General features: G+C 38.0%; 4 protein-coding genes across 4 annotated transcripts; 2 read left to right on the forward strand and 2 right to left on the reverse strand.

The window, feature by feature from the left end:
• Positions 1–1,229: 1,229 nt before the first annotated feature.
• Positions 1,230–2,027, forward strand: LOC110732843. Its single transcript, XM_021912845.1, has one exon. The coding sequence runs from the start codon at positions 1,230–1,232 to the stop codon at positions 2,025–2,027; it is 798 nt and encodes a 265-aa protein (XP_021768537.1).
• Positions 2,028–5,437: 3,410 nt separating this feature from the next.
• On the forward strand, positions 5,438–14,959 carry LOC110732477. Its single transcript, XM_021912420.1, has 2 exons — positions 5,438–6,494; positions 14,599–14,959. The coding sequence occupies exon 1, from the start codon at positions 5,488–5,490 to the stop codon at positions 6,436–6,438; it is 951 nt and encodes a 316-aa protein (XP_021768112.1). The 5' UTR covers positions 5,438–5,487; the 3' UTR covers positions 6,439–6,494; positions 14,599–14,959.
• Positions 6,504–14,316, reverse strand: LOC110732476 (disease resistance protein RPM1-like). Its single transcript, XM_021912419.1, has 2 exons — positions 10,921–14,316; positions 6,504–8,752 (listed from the first exon to the last, which is right to left on the reverse strand). Exon 1 carries the CDS (start codon positions 13,733–13,735, stop codon positions 10,934–10,936), a length of 2,802 nt encoding a protein of 933 aa, XP_021768111.1. The 5' UTR covers positions 13,736–14,316; the 3' UTR covers positions 6,504–8,752; positions 10,921–10,933.
• A 417-nt stretch (positions 14,960–15,376) lies between the features above and the next one.
• Positions 15,377–19,441, reverse strand: LOC110732475 (disease resistance protein RPM1-like). Its single transcript, XM_021912418.1, has 2 exons — positions 16,181–19,441; positions 15,377–15,649 (listed from the first exon to the last, which is right to left on the reverse strand). The coding sequence occupies exon 1, from the start codon at positions 19,015–19,017 to the stop codon at positions 16,186–16,188; it is 2,832 nt and encodes a 943-aa protein (XP_021768110.1). The 5' UTR covers positions 19,018–19,441; the 3' UTR covers positions 15,377–15,649; positions 16,181–16,185.
• Between the last annotated feature and the right edge of the window lie 3,247 nt (positions 19,442–22,688).

Raw genomic sequence — 22,688 nt, forward strand, 5'->3', positions numbered from 1 at the left:
GGTTATCTTTCCTCAGATAAATTACAAGTTGATTTTCATGATAAACAACAGTCGTTTATCTAATATATTGACATATTGTAAATAAATGCACAACTTTTTTACTGTTTATGAGTAAAATCGTTATTTGACGTAGCGTTTTAGGGTAAAACCGCTACCTTTTTTTTTTAGGGAAACGCATCGAGCGAATATATTAATCAAGGGACAAAGCGTCCGAGAGTAAATAATGAGCAATTTCCGGAGGACAATGGTTGATCCATACTTGCTCAACTCTAAAATGTAAAACTCTAGCAAGATAATGGGCTACATTGTTACCTTCGCGTTGGGTAAAACCGCTACCTAGATAAACGTAATGATGGCTCTGGGTCATGTCGGGTCGTGCCTCATGTTAGCCCACGTGCTTTGGGGTTAGTTAGGCTCGGCCCATGACTCAGGCCACGAGTTTCGTGTCGTGCTGTGCCGGGGCGAAGAATTCAAAAGGTTGGCCCGTGCATGGCCAGGTCCACGTGCCATTGTGTCGGGCTTGTGTGCCTAAGTAAAATTGCATTGATTTTAGAATGTTTTGTCGTGTCAGACCCGATCGTGCCGTGCCTTATCGTGCTTCTCCCAAATAAAGGTGGTCCAGGCCCGATACCACGTTGTGTTGTGTTTTTTCGTGCTGGGTCGGGCCGGCCCAGTGCCATCTTTTTAAAATTATTACTCCCTCCGTCCCATAATTAGAGGCAAATAACTCTTAAAAGCACAGTTTTTAAGAAAATGAGAAGATTCCTTGTACATTAATGATTGGAAGTACAATGCCCATGTGGGGTTGTTTTAATGCATTGTTTAAAAAACTTTAAAATATCATAAAAATAGCTGTCATTTTTTTACCCAATGGATATTGATCCTTACATTTATTGTTAACCAATAGCATTCCAAAATGAAAGAGTGTGGTCCAATAGCATTTCAGTATTGGAAGCACACGGATTGCTCCACAAATCTCACAAGTTTTCTGGGAAAAAAAAACCGCCAAACTTTTAAGCCACAAATATGGCGCCATATTTTCACCTTTTCAAAGGTGGTTTAAATTTCTGACACAATGACCTTACATATACATATAAATACCACTGCATTGCCAGAAAAATAAAGGAAGGAATGTTTCAGTATCCAACTTAAGGAGTAATTACATAAAATTAATTGCAATTTTTGAATTCACTTTTGTGCATCATTGCCTGCTGTTGAAGGCCTCATAAATGGACTTGAATGAAGATTGGTCGCCAAGTGATGATGAAATACATGGAGGTGAAAACGATGTCAATATTAGGGGACATTCTTTTGATTTAAATCAGCTGCCAGTTGAAGAAACAGGGGCAAATGTCCATAATGCTTCAGGAAATCAACATATCAACGATTCAGCGACCAATCAAGAAGAACAAAGAACAAATGCTCAGGCAACAAACCAAGGATCAACTCATCACAGGCATCAACAAGTCAGGCTCAACAGTGAAGACAAATTTAATGTCCTCATTTTCCTGTTAAAATATCATGAGGGAGATGATATTAAAAGAGGGGCAATAAAAGCAACCATGGAACATTTCAACCTCAAACGAAAATGTGTCAGCTCAGTTTGGAATGAAGCAAAGAAACAGAAACAAGCACTGGGAAAATACAAACCATGCACAAATTATCACCTGGCTGGAAGGAAAAGAATCACTGTTCCAGTAGGGGACATTACAAAACTTGGGATTGGTGAAAGGTCATGCATTAGAGATGTAGCAACAAATCTCAATATCTCAAAATCAACAGTTGGCAGAATGATCAAGAGGGGAGATATAAAAGCACATACAAATGTAATTAAGCCCCCACTGACTGAGGCTAACAAGTTGGCTAGACTGAAGTGGATACTTGGTCTCATAATGGGTTCATCACCATGGAAAATGTCAAGATACTTCCCAATGTATGACTTTGTTCATATTGATGAAAAATGGTTCAAACTAACCAAAAAAAGTCACAGGTACTACATTGCCAAGAATGAAAAGGGTGTACACTAAACAGGGTCAGCAAACAGTCATGGGCCAAAATTCATGTTCACAGCAACATGTGCAAAACCAAGGTAAAATGATCAGGGGGAATGTTATTTTGATGGGAGGATTGGAATCTTCCCATTCACAACACAAGAGGCAGCCAAAAGAAAGTAAAAAAATAGGGAAAAGGGGACATTGATAAGCAAGCCCATTGCAAAAGTCACTAAAGAAGTCACAAGAAGAATGCTCATAGATCAAATAGTCCCAGCAATTAAGGCAAAATGGCCAAATGATGGCACCTCAAGGACAATATACATTCAACAAGATAATGCTAGGGCACACATAACTCAAGATGACCCTGAGTGGCAAGAAGTACATATGCAGGATGGCTTCACATTCATTTTGGTTCAACAACCTCCAAATAGTCCTGATTTAAACATACTTGATTTGGGTTTTTTTAAGAGCATTCAATCACTTCAAGAAAAAAAAATGGCCTCAGATGTTGATGACTTACTTAAGCATGTAAATGAAGCTTTTTATGAGTTAGATCCACAAGCTTTATATTTTGTGTGGATCACCCTACAAGGAGTAATGAATGCAATGCTAAAAGTAGGTGGCTCAAATGCTTATGATGTTCCACATATGAACAAGGAAAAATTGTGGAGAGAAGGAACACTCCCAGATACACTAGAGGCACCTAAGTGGGCTGTATTAGATGCATGGGAAGCTGTTTATGGGTCCTTACCACCAGTTGAAGAGGAAGGGGGGTCACCAGAGTTTGTCAATGAGTTTGAACCACATGTGCAGCAGCAAGCCACAGAACAAAGGCCAATTTATGGAAGTACAACAAACAATGAACAAACAGAGAATGATCAAACAACAAATCATGCTTTGTGGGAATCACAAGAAACAGAAGACTATGTTTACATGGCATCACAATTCAATGAAGACAGAGATGAGTATGAAGACAATGACCCTTTTTGGGATGCAATGGTACATGAACAAATTAATGAGTTCACATCAACAACTCCCACCAAATATGGCACAAAGGTGTGTGCAAATGATCATGAAGCATCAAGTTCAAAACCATCATCAAAGTAAGTAGATCATGCATAATTTCTAAAGTACTCAGTAGTTTATGCAAATGGTATCATAAAGTGTCATCATCCCTTTTTGTAGGCAATTGATACCTTCTGTTTATGTTTATCTTTGTTAGATTTGAAGTTAGTTTGAAATCATTACTTTTTGTATGCAAATGGCACATAATATATCAATGAATTAATGGATTTCAAACTTATGGGATAGAAATCATGTTTATCTTTTTGGTTTTGGTCTCAGATGTCCCCATTCATCATTGAACATCATCCCACAATCAACAACAATTGCCTAAAAGTCTCAAACAACCTATATGAAACAAACATAGGTGGAATCTAATGGCAAAGTGTTGTGGACTTATGGGATGATACTCTCACATTGTGGACTTTCATCATTGTGGACAGAAAAAAAATAAAGGGACAAAAATTAAATCAAATGGAAGATAATATAAACTTAAAATTAGCCTCAGTTTGCCCCATCAATCATTGACCCAAATCCCAAGTGTTTAAAAGCTCTACCTGATTGAGCATGCAAACAGTCAACACCAAAACTTAGTTTAAGTGGACAAGAACAATGGCAAACACTCTTAAACACAAGGGGATTTGGGGTCTCACCATTCAGGTTATCATCATTGACTTTTTTAAGCACAAATGGCAAGCATAGAAATCAGTCACCAACTTCAAATCATATCCAACTCAGATCATACCAAGAATAAAAATCATATCCAACTCACTAGTAGCATCATAACATACTCTGATAAATCATACCATATGCACCTAATCATCATAATCAAAGCATCCTCCTAATCATATCAAATGAAAACATATGACCCTCATATTCCAATCAAATCATGCATAATCAGTCACCAACTTCAAATCATAGGTAATTCCTAATCATATCAAATGAAAGCATAGTTAAACATGTTTCACAAAATAAATAAAATTTCGGTCCTAACATGCTCCTAATAACAATTCTCCTCATCAAGCACACATAATTCCCCTGGCCAGCAAGAGATCACACTTGCTGGCATACACCATCAACAACTAACCTAATATAAAATGCGTTAAAACAAAGATTTATAGGGAGGAAGAATACTTAGCTATGTGATTCATATGAATCACTTACGTAGCCGCCAACATTACCGTCGTCCGAAGGTGAATTAGTGTTGCTGGAGTTACTCACATTGCCTAATGTGTAATTAGGAACTGGAGATGGAGGTGACACGGTGTTTTTGTCAACAACAGGGGACTTTTTTTCAACATCACGGGACTTTTTTTCAGCAACAGGGGAGGAGTTAACTTCATCATCATTTTTTTTTCCAGCCATTTTTGATGTCACCTCCTCACCACTTAGGGTTTTACCATCGCCGTCACCAAAAGACCACCCATACTGCTGAAAATGTTCTGTAGTGTAGAGGTAACGACCAAAGTGACTCCTCCAAACCTCTAAGCTGTAAGAATGGTCGCCATTGCAGTCAGTCGGCCAATGACAGTCACGATCTGAACACTCGTAAGGCACGCTTTCCCCATTATCCTCATCACTGTCGGTACGAAACAAAATATCAGGATCTGGGCCAAACCTTTCATCCCAAACTAGAGGATTTTGTTTTGGAAGATTGGAACTCGAATTCTTAGACATGTTGTCGAAAATAAATTGGAGAAAGAAACTCAATTTCTGCAAAGAAATTGCTTAAGATTGTCGAAAATTAACACCTCACCTAATCGAGGGAATGAGTCGTCAGTAACTATTGAGCAAGCTAACCCTAGATTTGATGGTTTTTTAGGAGAGAGAAAATGAACAGTGACTCAGACAATTTCAGATCTACGACAAACCGAATCAATTTGCGCAAAATTATCATGGGGCTTTTGTAGAGGGGACTATTTAAGAGGGAATCATGTAAATTTCGTGAGATTTGAAGCAACAAGCCATGAGAATTAAGGAGAGAGAGTGGCGGAGGATGAAGAACAGAAGAGAGAGAGAGAGAGAGAGTGTGTAGTGGAAGAACCCAGAAAATAAATGGAGAGAGAAAATATTCAGAGAAAAGGAGTAGAAAATGAGAGTAAGTGGGAGTACAAAGAATTAATTGTAGGGTATTAAAAGTACACTTATCCCCAAAATAAGATTCCAATTCAGCTTAAAATGAGGATAAATTCGTCAATTAAAAACTAAGATGAGGGTATTATTGTCCAAAAATATAGTCTAAAAATAGAAAGATTCCCCTATATCAAACATTTTGGGACACTCAAAATGGTATATTTGCCTGTAATTATGGGACGGAGGGAGTAATAGTTATGATCAATGGGTCCCTCCTTTCCTTACCAAATGCACTTAAGCAGCTAAGCACTTAAGCTAGATGAATGCCTGAATTAGGAAGCTTGCTCTGAAAACAAAAATGGAGTTTATCGACGACTATGACGAGAGCAGACCCAGGCTCATCTTCCAATCTCGCTCCCAACCTTCTTCAGCCGCCATTGATTCACCTCTAAATTCCCAGAAAAACAAGCCTCTACTCATCATTTCACTCTCTTTCTCTCTCATCTTCCTGGGTTCTTCCTTCTTTCTCCAATCACAGATTCTAAATCCCCTTTTCCTATGGCTTTCTCTCTCTTTCCTCGTCGGTCCTTTCGCTCCTATCTCTCTCACTGCTGGGGATATTCGAGTTGGGCAAGGAAGAATCGTCGATTTCCCCCCTGAAACCGAGGCAATTGAAGCTGAGGAATCCAAGAAAAAATTGCCCAATAGACGGAATCGAGGTAAACGATCTGATTTTGATGGGGTTATTCCTAATGGGTCTTCTGATTTTGTGAAGAACAGTGAGAATTTGGTTGATTTGAAGGAAAAGGATAGAGGGTTTTCGAAATTAGGGGAACATGTTGATGGGGTTGTGATTGAGGAAAGAGAATGGAGTGAGGAGGATTCAGGGTTGTTGAGAAAACAAATTTTGAAGCACCCAGTTGGGAAGCCAAGGAGATGGGAGGTGATTGCTGAGGCTTTCAAGGGTAGGCATAGTGTGGAGAGTGTGGTCAGTAAAGCTAAGTCATTGGGGAAGGAGAAACCCGTGGATTCGGATTCGTATTCGAAGTTTTTGAAGGATCGAAAGGCGGTTGATAAGAGGGTAGAAGATGAAAATGTGGCTGTGGATAAGGAAGAAAGTGGCGGGGAGGTTATTACTTGGAGTTCAACTGAAGATATTGCTCTACTTAATGCATTGAAAGCATTTCCAAAGGATGTTGCTATGAGGTGGGAGAAGATTGCTGCTGCTGTTCCCGGGAAAACGAAAGCCGCTTGTATGAAGAGAGTTTCTGAATTGAAGAAGGAATTTAGGAACTCTAAGGCTTCCTGAGAGCTAGTTTAATGAGTTCTATTCATGTCTTTGAATTGCGGCAATACTCAAACGAGGTATGGTTGCATCACCACTCAATTTAATGTTTTTTGGTTGATTATTGAAGTTAAATTCAATTTATATCCTGTTTATGAATGTGCTAAGAAGTTTAGTGACTGATTGACTGGAATCATTATTGTACTTTTTAGCTGATTTGGCATTTTGTGTGCATGCCGCTGCTACATTTGTTTAGAATCCTTTGATAAGTGCATAGTTCAAAGAGCTTAATAAGGAGGTTATGATATAGGTGGTTGGCAAATTTAGAGAGGTCATGGAGGTACATTAGATGAGCATGGGGAGATAATAGAGGAAGGCTTTATTGTTATGATCGAATAGAGATGATGATTGAAGTTGGGGATGCTTAGAGTTGTTTAGCGGATGCTGATCACTCTAAATAGAGTTAAAGCGTGGTAATTTAGAAGCTAATTTTTTGCTGTGATGGGATAGCTCTTGCTTATCCATATAATGCTTAGTAGTGAAAGGTGAAAGCCTGATACTTGCCTCAATAAAAATTGACAATCTTGAGTAAAATATCCTTTGAGGGCTCTGAAATATTTCTGAAGGGCTATAGAAACCGCTAGACTGTATCTCTCCATATCTTGGTGAGCAGAACCCAGGTCATATGCTCTGCTGTATGGAGATATTCAGGTGACTGTTTTGAATATTCTGGATTGTATTGAGATAAGTGATAGTCGAAGAACATGGAAATGTAGCCAACTAGAAAGGAGTTTTGATATAATTGGTAAAATGCAATATGAGACTTTCATATAAACATTTGCAATTGTGTTAGGGTTAGTATTAAGGATTTAAATTAGGTTTTGATCATGACATGACACATGCGCTACCCTTCCAAAAGAGGACTTTGGTACTCATTCCCTATTTTCCAATTAATGCTTATTCTGAGAAGCTTTGGATTTTTATGTATACTCCAGACTCCAGTACACCCAATTGTCTTTACTAAGATCCAGTAATCCTTAATTGAGCTGCTTACTTTGCAATTTCATGTGCTTTAAGTCAGTAGTTATGGTAACATTGGGTGTCTATTGACTCTACTGAAGAAAAAACCCAATGCTTTAAAGGATGAAGTTCAGGACTTCAGGATTTGGAACCAGCAAAATGCTCATATGACATAACTATATGTTCCAGGTTCCAATTTGGGCTGGGCTGACAATAGCCCAATCCAATGGTTATGTTTAATACAAGTAATATTTTGAAGTTTTAGATAGATTTTTCCAAGGGAAATAAAATCCGTAGGCTGAAAAATTAATGGCATGTAATGACATAAATTGGGAAGGCATCTACCTCTATCCATAGTAGGTGTGGATCACTTTCCCTGTTATTAAATAAGAGAAAACATTGTTCTAAATACACCAGTGTTTCCTAATTTGTTAATGTTAACCATGCAATACTATCTGGAAAGTGCAAATTTGTATGTAGAACATTATACTGAATATTGGTATGACTTTGGACTAGTTTGGCTGATTTGGGAAGTGAATCACAATTTTTGTACCATGTTCCTGGTAACTTACTTCAAATTATCTGGGTAATTTGAAATGAATTAGGTAGAGAGGACCAAAACAATTTTCTTTTGGACTATTGAGCTGGGCGTAATCTCCTGTATTCTAAAGACATTTCAAAGTTTTCATATCTTTGACTAAGGTGTGTACTGTGTAGTGTGTCTTCTTGTTGAATTGAATATTTTAACTCTATACGCCTTTTGAATTGATCTTCTTTATCCCTGGACAACAAGACATAAAATCGTTATCAATGTCTATCACTATCCCCATCAGCATTATTGTCTTTGGGTTTCTTAATCAAAAGAACATCAGTATCCAGGGTGATGATATTTTTTTTATATAGAATAATGGCTGACTATATTGGGATTTTTTTTAACCATGACTCTTGTACCTGTTTTAAATAATACCTGTTAAGAAAACGAGTGCATAAGTACAATGACTACAGTCTTTTGCTTGTGGTCTAGGCTCTAAGGTTCCCTTGAAAGAAACCAACAATCAACTGAATCAAGAGTCTGTTTATGTGCATGATTATTCAACAAGAAATCTTGAAAGGAACAAAAATGGGGTATTTTGTGAGGAAAAAAAATAAAAAAGAGTACAAAGCCTTAGAGATGACCCACAAAATATATTTTCAATTAAGCAAAGTATTTATTGAAGAATTTAGGAACAATTTAAAAAAAAAATCCCATCGAAGAGCATCTGCAGGTTGATATTGCGCCTAAACTTCCAACAGTCCATAGGAAAAGAACCTGATCCACCTGGCGAAAACACAAGGCATAAATGGTGCGATGAAAGGCAATAGATTATAAAGAATAATATCCTTTGAACTACATAAAGACATTGCATAGAAGATATTGAAAAATAAGGTCTGATGGTCTTATGAAAATTAGACTTAAATAAGCAATGAAGTAGCCACTAGCAGCTACCCTGGTAATCGATACTAATTTCAACTCTAGTGACATAAAAATTATCAATATAATCAAAGCTTGGTGAATTTGGCTAGGGGTATAACTTGTACTCATAAGGTCAAATCCTCCCAAATACTGATTAGGGTTGAGGATCCCTTATCCCACCCCTTCCCCTTCACTTCCTTGTGCCTGAAAAATTGGACTAAGAGATTATGAGGGTTGAGGCTTAGTTTGGGCTCTCCTTACTTTTCTTTTTTATTTACTACGTAAAAAAAAAAAATAATGATGTAATCTAAGTTGGGGTGCAATGGGCAACAAACTGGCGCAATAGTGAGTCATATATAGAATGTGTGAGTATTTGTGCAACCATATGCCGAATCAAATAATGCTCCATCTGTTTATGAAAAATCTTTTTGAGAGGGAGAGAGAGAGAGAGAGTTAGTGGAGGGGTCCACTTCATATGGGTTTGACCTAGAAAGTTTTCTATTTTAATTAACAAGAAGATAATTTGTGGGCATATTAGAAATTAATACATCAAGATTATTTGTGGACAAAGGGAGTATAAAATAAGGAGGGAGAAGGGGATAAAGGGAGTATAAAATAAGGAGGGAGAAGGGGATTTTCCATTTTTAATTTAGCATCCACATATGGAACACACTAAAGTGGTCATAGAAATAAAATGCAGTTCCATGTTGAATAGCTGGATCCAGGGGTCAGGAAGATGGTTAAGAGTATAAGGAATATTTCATAATTGGCACAGCTAAAACCAAACAAAGCTCAGCTTCTAGGAGTGCATTGAAGGAAATGCAAATTGCCGGCGAAATGTCTGTAAAGTCAGTGTGAGCAACCTAGGATTGTGATGAATTGGTGATTGAGACTGGAAGAGTAAGATTGAAACTTTCAAAGCTTATATGAAGATTATTTTAGGGTGTGTTCTAGAGAATTATTGAGGGCACTTACAGTCTTACAGAGTTGAGTGTGCTAATCGAATATGGCATTCTAAGTTTTAATGGAATGAGTTAGGGGTACTGAATATTCCATGAATTATCACTAGGCTAACAGATCGAAGCTTCCAATAAGATGGTTTTGAGAGGATAATTTAGCGAGAGAAGGGGCCTTCTTATTCCTAATAAACTTTGCTAGCAGGTTTTTTTATGTGGATATTATGGTGTCAAGTGCTATTTTTTAAAACCAAATTAAGGACATTTGTTAAGCATAATATTTGGGCTTCAGGGTTTTTATTTTTTTATTTTTTTTTTATTTTTTATATATATATATATTTTGTTTTTTTATTTTTTATTATCATTTGGTCACTGCTCTTCTGAAAGCTGTTTGGAGTTGCTACTGGCCCTATACATATTTTACAGGGACTGAGTCGTTTTGAGTTGGTACTGCTTGAAGCTGAAATCTAAGTCATGAATTGTTGACTCAAAATTGATGGAAGCAAGGAAATCTTAATTGCTTTGAATTTTGATGTTCAGCTTCATAGGGATGTGTAATTAGCATAATTGTAATAGATTTTGATTTACTAATGATTAAACAATGTTGGCCTCCACCCTAAATAAAGGAGGAGGAGGGGAGGGGGGGGGGGGGAGATGCCAAGATTGATGATTAAGGGTCTGATGTTGTGGTTAAAAGTTGGAAAATTGACATTCATATATATATGTTACATTGCTCCAAACATTATAAGCTCTCATCATTTGTGTGAATGATCTATATGACTGACTGACTGTTCGGCCTGTTCGCTAAATGCTGTTTCAATGCATAATCTATTTATTGGAAGATGTAAATTTTAATTTTCAACCGGTGAGATGCGTAATTAACAAGAACGAAGAAGGGACTCCTTATCCAGAGCTTGAGAAATTCAATACACTCTAAGAAACAGAGGAACTAGCCTACGCTAGAAATTTTAGTAGTAGTTCTCTTCTGACCCATAAAAAGATTCTGTTTCTGTAGAAATTGAAAGAGCATGTCCTGACATCTCTAATGTTACAGCTAAGCAGTAAAAGGAGGCTAACCTTTGTCAGTTGTTCAGACTAAATCACTCAGGGTGCTGGTCCTGTAACATTCCCCTTGTAGCTGGTAATGGAAAAGTACAGTTTGAATATGTTCAACTACCCAAAAGTCTTGTCCCACACCTGGAAGTAGTTTGAGGGCAAAATCTTTTGACACATCATAGAAGCGAAGGGCAGTGAGGCTTTTTAGATGGTGGATACCTGTTGGCACGGTATCTAACCTTGGGATTGGGCCCATCTTCAGCAACCGTAAAAGAGGCAAGGCACCCACCTCTATTGTCAGTGTCATCAAAGTATTCATGTCGTAGAGCTTTAGAATTTTAAGCTTCTGAAAGCCTGTGGCCTGAAAAACTAGCTCTTCACCAAGAAATGCTTCCTGGAGTACAAGCTCTGACAAAGTTGGCAAATTCTGAAGGATAGACAGTGGGTCAATTATCATCCTAGACCACATTAAACTAACTGTAACAAGATTTTTGAGCTGGGGAATCCAATCAGGTATCCTCTCTAGGCGGCCTTTTAAGTATAGGCGTTCAAGATGTTGGGGAGGGGATGAAAGAAATTTTAGGTCAAGGATCTCTTCTTCACTTTGTGAACAAACCTCTAGAGATTCAAGGTGTCTCATCAAAGCTATGGACTCACAAAACATTTTCCCATTTGGTGTTTCCAGCTTGGTTATCCCCAACTTCCTCAATTGCTTCAATTTTCTCAACTCCCTGAATAAAGTTATCCCATGATTCGCCTCTACAAGGTATAGCTTCTGCAGATTCTGTAGACGGCCTAACCCTTGTTTCAATTTCAACCCTCTTTGACTGCTTATGCTAAAATCAGTTTCATATTCATAGCTGTATCCAATAAGATACTGCAGATTAAGTAGCCTGTTTATTTCACCTGGTAGCTCATGAACAAATGAGCATTTGAGATCCAATGTCTGTAGGTTATGTAGCTTACCTATGGACTTTGGTAGTTTTTTTGTCTTTGTGTTCCTTAGACTTATATACCTTAAGTGAAACAGATCTCCAACTTCTTCAGGAATAAAATCGGTAGGTGCACCATCCAGATCTAGCACTTTCAAAAGCTTGAAAACTTTAGTTAGTGCACACAAAACAGAACTTGGGAAGTTGTCCACATCAAATATTGAAAGTGAGCGGATTCCAAATTTTCTATTGCTCTTCAGAAAACTGTCGTCGTTGCATCTGTGGATTGATAACCTTCTTGTTAAACCATCAAAACTTGAGCTACTTCCTGTCCATACATTTCCAAAACTTAATTCCTCTGATTTTGAGAGAATGATCTCACGCATCAAATCATGCACTCTGATTGTTCTAATCTTCCCATCAACATCTATACGTGAGACTTGAACTAAGCTTCTATTTATAAGTTCTGCCAGGTATTCTTCTGCAACTTGCTCCATCGTTCTTCCTCTTGTCCCTTTTATGAAACCTTCTGCTATCCATAGTCGGATTAACCGTGCATGTCTGATTGAGTAGTCCTCAGGCAACATCCCAAAGTACATCAGACACAGCTTTAGGTAATAAGGCAAGTCATAGTAGCTGAGGGACAAAATTCTGCTCATACTTGAGAGGTGAGGATTGGTCAGCAGCTCAGAACCAAGGCTGGATTCGAGCTTCTGCAATTCACTCTTGGCTTTTCTTTTAGTCGATAACATTCCTGCAATTGCAACAACTGCCAGTGGCAAGCCTTCACACTTCTTCACAAGGTTGCCTGACAACTCCTTAAACTCTGATGGGCTGCCACTCTCTATATCAGAGTGGAATACCTTCTTGCAGAATAGTTCTAAGGCCGCTTCCTCAGGTAATGGTTGTAGTTTGTACATTTCATCAAATGAAGATTCTTTGCATGAAGAAGCCACATATTCAGAACGTGTTGTGATCAATACCCTGCTGCTTTGACCATCATCCGGCAAAGTATGCCGAATCAGTGCCCAAAATTCTACTGTCCAGACATCATCAAAAACAACCATATACCTCTTTTGCTTTAAATATTCTCGTAGCTCGATTATTAGCAATGTCTCGTCCATTTGATCAATCTCTGTTGGAGGGGTTTCTTTCCTTGCCTTGTAGAATTCTTTCAAAGTTTTCCTCAGCAAATCCTCAACCTTGTATGATTGTGAAACAGTGATCCAAGCTTGATAGTTGAAGTGATTAGTAACAAGATGATTCTCATATACTTTTCTGACAAGTGTTGTCTTGCCTAGCCCACCCATGCCATAAACCGAAATCACTGTGCGTTTAGATGCTCCATTGACTAACCAGCCAATCAACCTATCTCTGTGGGACTCTATCCCCACAACTTCAGCTTCTTCAATGAATAATGAAGTGACACGGGGGTAATGCCATGATTCATTCTCTCTATTTGCTTCTGGCTCTGAGGACCTGAAGCCAAAACTCTTGCCCCTTTCTTTGATGGCATGGATTCTATCTTTAATATGCTTAATCTCACAAGCCATCTGGGATTGAGGTTTTAGCCTGAGAATCCTGCAGAGTGCCCTGCCTAGAGTGCCGAAGACTCTGGGACAGTCATGACATTGTGCTTCTGTGGCCATGTAAAGAACATAATTATCCATAACATCTTCTATCTGATAAGCTACCTCTCGCAGTTGGTTCACCCATGTCTTGGCACCATAGTTAATTGCGTCTTTTTCTGCCTTAGCATCTGCATCCCTGACGAAGGACTGAATGCTTTCCAGCTCCCCTTTAATCTGAGCAACTTCTCTGTGGATGCCACTCAAGAATGTTGCTTCATCAACGAGCAAAGGAACCAGATTTTGTATTACAAGGCTCACAACAGCCTCTGTCATTTGTCTCGTTCTGCGCTCACATTGCCAATCAGGCACACCACTATATTGCTTTTGCTTATTCAAGTGGCATATGAGATAATGTCTTCATAGTTGTGAAGCTATAATATGCATACAGTTCCCAAATTAAGAGACCCTTGCATATAGATTGTACTTTGCTGTATGTAATTTGTTTAACAAATGGAATTCTTTTGTGGTATCATAACAAGTCTTTAAGTCAGAGGTGTGGTGGGTGGTGGGGGCTGAAGTCAAGTTTTGAGTATTCCTCGGGTCAGTCAGATTACGTTCACACTTTTTAAGTGGGGTCTTCTTGGACATTATTCTGAGAGGAAATTTCTCTCCCTATCTTTTTCTTTGAAGAAATTTTCTTTCTTCTTTCCCTTTCTTTTTCTATGAAGAAACTTTTCTTTCTTCTTTCCCTTTTTTGCTCAACTCGTTGTTAATTGTTGCTAGTCATCCATGGGTCAAACAACTTTTGATTGGACGTCTGTGTTGCTCGGACATGGCGAGTATGTGTCCAAGTGTTAGACTTGATAAATTTCCATAGTTTCTGTCCAAAAAAAAAGCAGCAGCCTGGTAAATCTTGTGAGTATGCTTCGAGTATTCAAATAAAGGTTTTACTCTTTGAAATGTTCATTGCCTGGCAAATAAAGAAATATTTTGATCGACTTGGTTGCCTTTTTATTGAATTGAACCTAAATAAAAGTGTGAAGATCCTAGTTTTCTTATCTTTTTGGTTTACATCTGATCATTTTTTTCTTGCTATAATAGTTGTATTAGTCATTTTCACAGAAGTGCTCCATATAGTTGTCGTTTGAGTTTTTTTTTATCTGAAAAAAGCAATTGACAACGATGTGTGAATGCAGGAAAATAGAATTTATGCGACATCAACATCGTATTATTACAACTTTCTTCGGAAGCATATATGCTATTATGTATGAGATGAGAAGGAATTATGCTCTGCTCAAGTACAAGTACAAATGCAAATACCGAAACTTTATGCAGATCGTATACATATACGTGATGAGGGGATTCTTCTTGAGCTTCTTTAGGTTAGACAGTAAAATACTTGCTGAACTTCTTGTCCTCTCTCATTTTTGGTTTTTAGATTGTTTCTTCTTTCTTTCCGTATCTTATCTTTCCCTCCTTTTCTTAATATTATTTACTTGGTGTTTGTTTGATAAAATTGTTGAAAGTCGAAACTAATAGTGTTATTTGACCTCCTTACTAACTTTTCTCTTTCAAATACTCTCTAGTCTTTAATAAGTAATAAATTATTTAATCATGTATCAATTTATTTTCTCTGTTTCTGTAATCATATTATCATCATAAACATTTGTCACCCTACGATAGGCAGATAATAGCCAATGCAACCGATGGACTCCAATACACACATAAACAAGCAAGCTTACAATCATTATAATCATCAACTGAAAGTTGTTCACCATATTTATCCCGTGGCTGAAGAACTTGGTTTCGGCGCTGCCTTGTGCAATACGGAGTAGAAACCAATTGGAAGCTAGTTTGATGGAATTGGAATTATCCAATCTGAAGTAGAGTGATTGGGGGCTAAAGAATTCTTCTGGGTAAAATCATTGTAACATGTTCAAAAGTTTGAAATGAAATGAAATGAAATGTTAAAAAGGAAGAGAAAACACTACTCATTGTAAGCAAAAGATACAAAACCAAATACATCAATACCTGAATAAAATGCAAAAAATACATGAATAAAATGCAAAATTGAGAAAACAAAACAGAAGACCAATGTTGGTTGGAGTTGTACTCCAAATCCCTACTAGGACTGTTTGGAAAGAGGATTTCATTTAGCTTCTCTCCTAATTCGATAGAGTTTTCACCCACAAAGCTTGTGCTGAATCGACCCCTAATGCGTCTAGCATCGGTTCATTGAAGAAAAACCTGGCCAAAACGCAGGGCATTAGTGACAGGTTAAGGTACTTAGGGAGGGTATGCATATATATATATATCTAAGTATAGTCCTTTATGAATTAGTTAAAGCAACATTATGTAACACCCCCGATTTACTAACTATTAATCTTGCCTGCATCTAGGATGGTGCTCCAATCGGCTCATCCTAGTCATGCAAGCTGTGGGAATCAGCTTGCACACGCGTGAGAGGCATAGGTTTATTCTGGCTATGGAGCTGCCAGTATTGAACACTCCTAAAGCTCTAAGTTCTAACTACAAACTCATCCAATGTCTTACTAGACAGCTAGGCCCATGCACTGGAACTTTTACGTACTCTGTATGATTAATTAAGTGAGGCATCAGAGACTGATGTTAATGGAATAAGAAAAATTACGAGGTAACATGCTTGATTACATAAACCAAAATAATGCAAATGGAACTGAAGAATAAGCCTTAGTTAATGAGAAAAATTCTCTAGATTAAAGAAATATAAGTACTTAAATAGTGTTTAAAAAGTTTTACCTTTTTCAATGGTTGAGGAAAATCAAATCATTGAGAGTGCAGGTCTTGTAGCGTTCCCCTTGTATCTGGTAATGGAATAGCACTGTTTTGACATGTTCAATGATCCAAAAGTCTTGTCCTTCATCTGGAAGTAATTTATGGACAAATAACTTGGACACGTCGTAGAAACGAAGAGCTGAAAGGCTTCTTAGGTGATAGATGCCTTCAGGGACAGTGTTTAACCTTGGGATTGGACCAATTTTAAACAGCTCTAAAAGAGGAAGTGCTCCCTTCTCTATCGTCAGCTTTGTCAAAGTATTCATGTCGTAGAGCTTTAAAATCTTAAGTTTTTGAAAGCCTGTGGCCTGAAAAACCAGCTCTTCACCAAGAAATGAATCCTGGAGTACAAGCTCTGATAAGTGAGGCAGGTCCTGAAGGATGTTCACTGGGTCAGTCATTAGCCCTGACCACATTAAACTTACTGTAGCGAGATACTTGAGCTTGGGAATCCAGTCAGGGACCTTTGCTAGCCGACCTTTTAAGTATAGGCGTTGAAGGTATTGGGGAGGGGATGAAATAAACTGTAGATCAAGCATTCCATCTTCTTCTGAACAAACTTCTAAGGACTCGAGGTGGGTCATCAAAGCTATGGACTCACAAAGGATTTTTCCATTATGAGTGGCCAGTTTGGTGATCCCCAACTTCCTCAATTGCTTCAATTTTCTCAACTCCCTGAATAGGGTCATCCCATCACTTGCCTCTACAAGGTATAGCTTCTGCAGATTTTGTAGACGACCTAACCCGTGCTTCAGCTTTAATCCTTTCTGAGCACTTACACTAAAATCAGTTTCATAATCATAGTTGTATCCGATGAGATACAACAGATTTATCAAGTACTTCACTTCTTCTGGTAGCTCATGCACAAGGGAGCATTTGACATCCAAAGTCTGTAGGTTATGTAGCTTACCTATAGACTTTGGAAGCTCTTTTGTCTTCGTGTGCCTTACACTTAGATATCTCAAATGAAACAGATCTCCAATATTTTCAGGAAGAAAATTTATGGGGGCTTCTTGCAGATCTAGAACTTTCAAAAGCCTGAAAGCTTCCATTATTGCACACAGTGTGGAATGTGACAGGCTGTCCGCATCATAAAATGAGAGCGAACGTGTCTCAAATTTACCACTGCTCTTCAAATTACAATCTTTAGTGCATCTGTGGATTGATACTCTCCGTGTAAACTCATAACAGCTTGAGCTATTTTCTGTCCATACATGACCATAACTCAAATCCTCGGACTTTGAGAGGATGATTTCACGCATCAAATCATGGACTCTGACTTTTCTGACTTTCCCATCAATATCTATTTCTGAGACTTGAACCAAGCTTCTGTTTATAAGCTCTGTCAGGTATTCTGTTGCAACCTGTTCTGCTGATTTTCCTTTTCCTTTTTTTTCTTTCACAAAACCCTCTGCAACCCATAGGCGAATGAGTCGTGCGTGTCTGATGGAGTAATCCTCAGGCAGCAAACCAAAGTACATCAGACACAGCTTAAGATAGTATGGAAGGTCATAGTAGCTGAGAGACAAAATTCGTTTCATATTTGAGAAGTGAGGATTTGACCGAACTTCAGAGCCAAGATTTTTTTCAAGCTCCTTCAACTCAGTTACAACTTTTCTCTTAGTCGACATCATTCCTGCAGCTGCAACTATTGCCAGTGGTAAGCCTTCACATCTTTTGACTATGCTGCGCGACAACTCCACCAGTTCTGATGGCAAACTGCCACCCTCCTCTATATCAGAATAAAATACCTTCTTGCAAAACAGCTCTAAGCCTTTCTCCTCAGGTAACGATTGTAGCTTGTATATTTGGTCAAGCAATGATTCTTTGCAGGTAGAAGCAACACCATCAGAACGTGTTGTGATCAACACCCTGCTGCCTTGGCTGTTATCAGGCAAAGCATGGCGTATGATTGTCCAAAATTCTACTGCCCAGACGTCATCAAAAACAACCATGTACCTCTTTTGTTTCAAATATTCCCGAAGCTCAAAGATGAGTAGAGTCTCATCCATTCCATCAAGTTCTGGAGGAGCAGACTCTTTCCTTGACTTGTAGAAATGCTTGAGAGTTTTCCTTAGAAGTTCCTCAACCTTGAATGACTGTGAAACTGTAATCCAAGCGTGATTGCTGAAGTGGTTTGTCACAGTCTGTGAGTCATAAACTTTCCTGGCAAGAGTTGTCTTGCCTAGCCCACCCATGCCCACAACAGATATAACCGTGCGTTTAGATCCTCCATTGACTAACCAGTCAATCAATCTATCTCTGTGGGGCTCGATTCCCACGACCTCAGCCTCCTCGATGAATAATGAAGTGATACGAGGGTCATGCCATGATCCATCGCGTCTGCTGCTTCCTCCTACTACCGACGAGGAGGAGCTGAAGCCGTAACTCTGACCCCTTTCTTTGATAACTCGGATACTCTCTTTAACCTGAATAATCTCTTGTGCAATTTGATGTCGAGATTTTAGTTTGAGAATCCAGCACATGGCCCTTTCAAGAGAGCCAAGTATCTTAGGACGACAATGGTGAGACTGTGCTTCAGCTGCCATGTGCATCACATAAGTGTCTGTGACATCCTCTATTTGATAAGCTGCCTCTCGGAGACTTTTCACCCACGAACTTGCACCGTTAGCCTCTTCTTGTTCTGCCTTCTCGTCTGCATCTTTGATGAAGGATTGAATGCTTTTCAGCTCTTCAATGATCTGCTCAACTTCTCCGCCGACTCCTCTCAATAGCTTTGCTTCACTAGCAATCCAGGGGACTACGTTGTCAATGACAAGGCCCAAGACAGCCTCTGCCATCTTCTGATAAACACACCTTTGTTCATTCAACTGTTATATGATATGCCACATGTTTTCATAAATGCAGAAGACTTTTTTTTTTTTCCTGTCAATTAATGCTCTTAACTGGTATATGCTATGCTTTCATATATTATATCTGGCTGAAAACAACCTCAGTAATATCAAATACACCAGTTAGCTGGTGACGGGGCGGCACATGATGTAGGATGGTGTGTATCCTTAATAACATTAATATAAAATGTCTTATGATGCGCTTAGGGGAAAGAAAAAAAAAAAAAAAAAACAAGAAGTCTTCTCAATTATAAAATCTAATCGACTTTGCTTTCATAATAATAAGTTACCAATAAAAAATTACTCCCATTATAATGAATACATAGTATTATACTCTGTAGTTATTATTAATACGATCTTCATTATTAATACCGCCGTTGACCTTCATCTTGCCAGTAATTGCTAGTCAGAGAAACATAAAAAATGGACATTTTCTTATTTGAAGTAGCGCATAATGGTTGAACATGATTGTTGTATGTACAACTGTACAAGGAATATTATCCTAATTCCTCTAGATAAGCCCTATAGAGTAATAAATAAAAAGCGTAAAATGTTGGTGAATAGAACATACCCTTTGTTTAATTTCTTAATTTTTTGAGCTCGAGGAGATGCTTGCATCTTGACAGCTTGGTTTTGGTTGAAGAGGAAGAACTTGAGAGTTCGCCAGACCAATTTGGATAGTCTCCCAAAGACAAATTTGCGAGCAAGATATCTTGGTTTTGTATTGTGATACGGATTACTCCGTCTTACATAATACTTGGAGTACCTTGCACAAACTCTGTTTTGAGTAACAGGGTAAACTGTAGTGCAACTTCATTTGTATTACCAGGACAGTTTTGCAACTGGGGAGACTTTGGTGTCTATATTGGTACTGCAGAGTGCGCAAGTTTTAATTCCTCTTTTGTTTGGTGATATTATTATTACGTAGTACTCTGTCGACCGATAAAAGATGACAATACATGTGATTTTTTACCAAGAAAGACCTAAAGAACTAATGACAGCTACATCATGAGAACACCTGCGATATGATAAGATTGCTATCAAGATTACAAGAGTATGTTTCAAATAAACTTGCTCAATTGACATATATATATATATATCATGGTACAAAGCACCCGGTGATGGGTGTTGATCGTGTAGTTGAGTTGACTGGTTAACAACGGTGTTAGTTTGGTTTATTTTCCCAAATTCAGTTAAAATCAACGGATCCATACGACAAAAAAAATTGCTATGATAATAAAATTACTCAACAAATCAAGCATTTAAATGACCAAATCAATATACTTTATGATAATCAAAAGAATATTATTATTAATTATAAGCTTTGAATGTTTAATCCAATTGGGTTATTGGGTATTGTACTTATCCTACTTTACAATTTTGCTCGATCATGAATCTAAAACCAGGATCAGTGAAAGGAGGAGTAGAAAAGACGGTGTTTGAACAATCGTCACTCAGCCTATTTATTGCATCACAACAATCACTAGCTATTAGGGCCTTCTTCGCTCTTGCCGACATCTTGAGCCGTTCACAACACCCTGGAACGTGCATCATATCAGCCCAACACTCTGTAGCTACCGTGCATGCACCTTGTTGTGGAGGTGGTGCTTCGCCGTCGTCGTGCACAACCCATTTTGCTGATCCCATGTTCCATATCAACGCTATGGTCATCACCATTAATAGCTTCTTCATCATTATTCTAATGATTTTATGTTTCTATGTAACAAAATTTTTTGACTAGTCTAGCTAAAGCCTTTATTTGATTTTTTTTACTAGCTTGTTGATCGAAATGTAATGTGGTTAGTATTATATATCTAAACAAACTTTACGTATAAGGTATAAAATTAATGAAATCATGATTTAAAGAAATCAGGATTATATAAATCATGATTTACAGAAATCAGGATTATATAAATCAGGATTATATAGAAATGAAATCCTTAGGTTTTCTCTGTTCACATTGCTTTAGTGAGAGAAATCAATGCGTTATTATTTTTTTTTTTTATGGGAATTGAGCTTAGGTCTGTTTTCAGAGTGCCTAAAGCCCATCTTAATAGTGCTCGTATTAGTTGTTATGGACCCAGGCTGGACCTCTACCCAAATCCCACCAAAAAAATGCCATAAAATGAGTGGGCCGTGGGCTACTGGGCTGTTCTGTTATGGATCCAGGCTGGGATCAACCTCAGAAATCCGATTTTATGCAATATATTTCCTCCTTTTTAAAATATTGCACCACTTGCTTTTTGAGAAAGTTTCACAAATATTACACTATATCTATTTTAGGAAAACAAATATTTGTATTCACACTATAAACACCTTATACTTCATATATTCTTACTTTTTAGCACTTATTCATTAATTTATGTTTACAATCACATGGACAATTTTGTATTTTTACTTTTCTCTCTCTTCCTTTTTCCCACTACTAATAAAAGAAAATTTAACATAAATAGACAAATCTTTGGGCGGTTCTCCCATGTTGGACTAACCTTTAAATCTGCCTATATTAGACACAAGTAAAACATTTTTCTCCCAAAATGGACCAAATAGGTTACCTTACCTGTTATACCAGGTAAAATTCCACTTGTCATTAAATCGTTGGTGAAGTTTTTTTTTTTTTTTAATTTTTAAATTTTGATAATTTTTACAAAAAAATAAATAAAACAACCAAAACCACCCTTCCCGCCACAGCAAGCCCCCTCCCCTACCAGCGGCCAACCGATTCCCTCGACGTTGGCGACCTTCAACGCCGTCGGGATTATCGCCACCTACACCTTAATCTTCACCACCACCACTTCCACCCACTACACCACGAGCAACAGTCACCACAGAAACCACTATACTAACAACTAAAACCATCGAAATCACCATACCTACCAACCAAACCACCACATACCAACCCACCAAAACCATCCAAAAACTCATACTCGAAACCTGCCATAACCATCCTTTCACCACCACCACCAAGATCCAAACGCGTCCACACCGCGAAGCTGCCCCACACCACCCCATAAACACCACCACATACACTTTTCCTCCAAAATCATTCCATCTTCCATTAATTTCTCAATCTTCCAATTCTTCTTTCTTTCTACATCAATTTCTCACCTTTTTTTTCGGTTTAGGGGTTTCATGGGGAGCAGGGTGTGGTTGGAAAATGCAGTGGGAGGAGATGGTCAAAAATGGGAGGTGAAGGGGGAGGGGGAGCGGTGGCTGGAAAGGGAGGAGAGGTGGAGGAGGGGGTGGTTGGCAGTGGGGTGAGGGAAAAGTGTTTTTTTTTTTAAAATTGTATTTTTTTTTAATTTGAAAAAATGATTAAAGGTTTTTAATTTAAAAAAAAATTCAAAGAAAATTAAAAAAATGACCGGTTGTATAGGTCACTGGTCATTTGGGTTCATTTTGGGAGAAAAATATTAAACTTGTGTATAATATGGGTAGATTTAAAGGTTAGTCTAATATGGGAGAACCGCCCAAAGATTTGTCTGTTTATGTTAAATTTTTCAAAAATTTATGCTCAACTCTTATGGTGCAATATTAAAAAAATAGAGTAAGTATCAAGCTTGCCAAAATATTTTATTATAATAAGCATTTAAATACTAGGAAAAGGGAAATTGTATTAT

Source organism: Chenopodium quinoa, unplaced genomic scaffold, assembly GCF_001683475.1.
Source record: "Chenopodium quinoa cultivar QQ74 unplaced genomic scaffold, ASM168347v1, whole genome shotgun sequence".
NCBI lineage: Eukaryota > Viridiplantae > Streptophyta > Magnoliopsida > Caryophyllales > Amaranthaceae > Chenopodium > Chenopodium quinoa.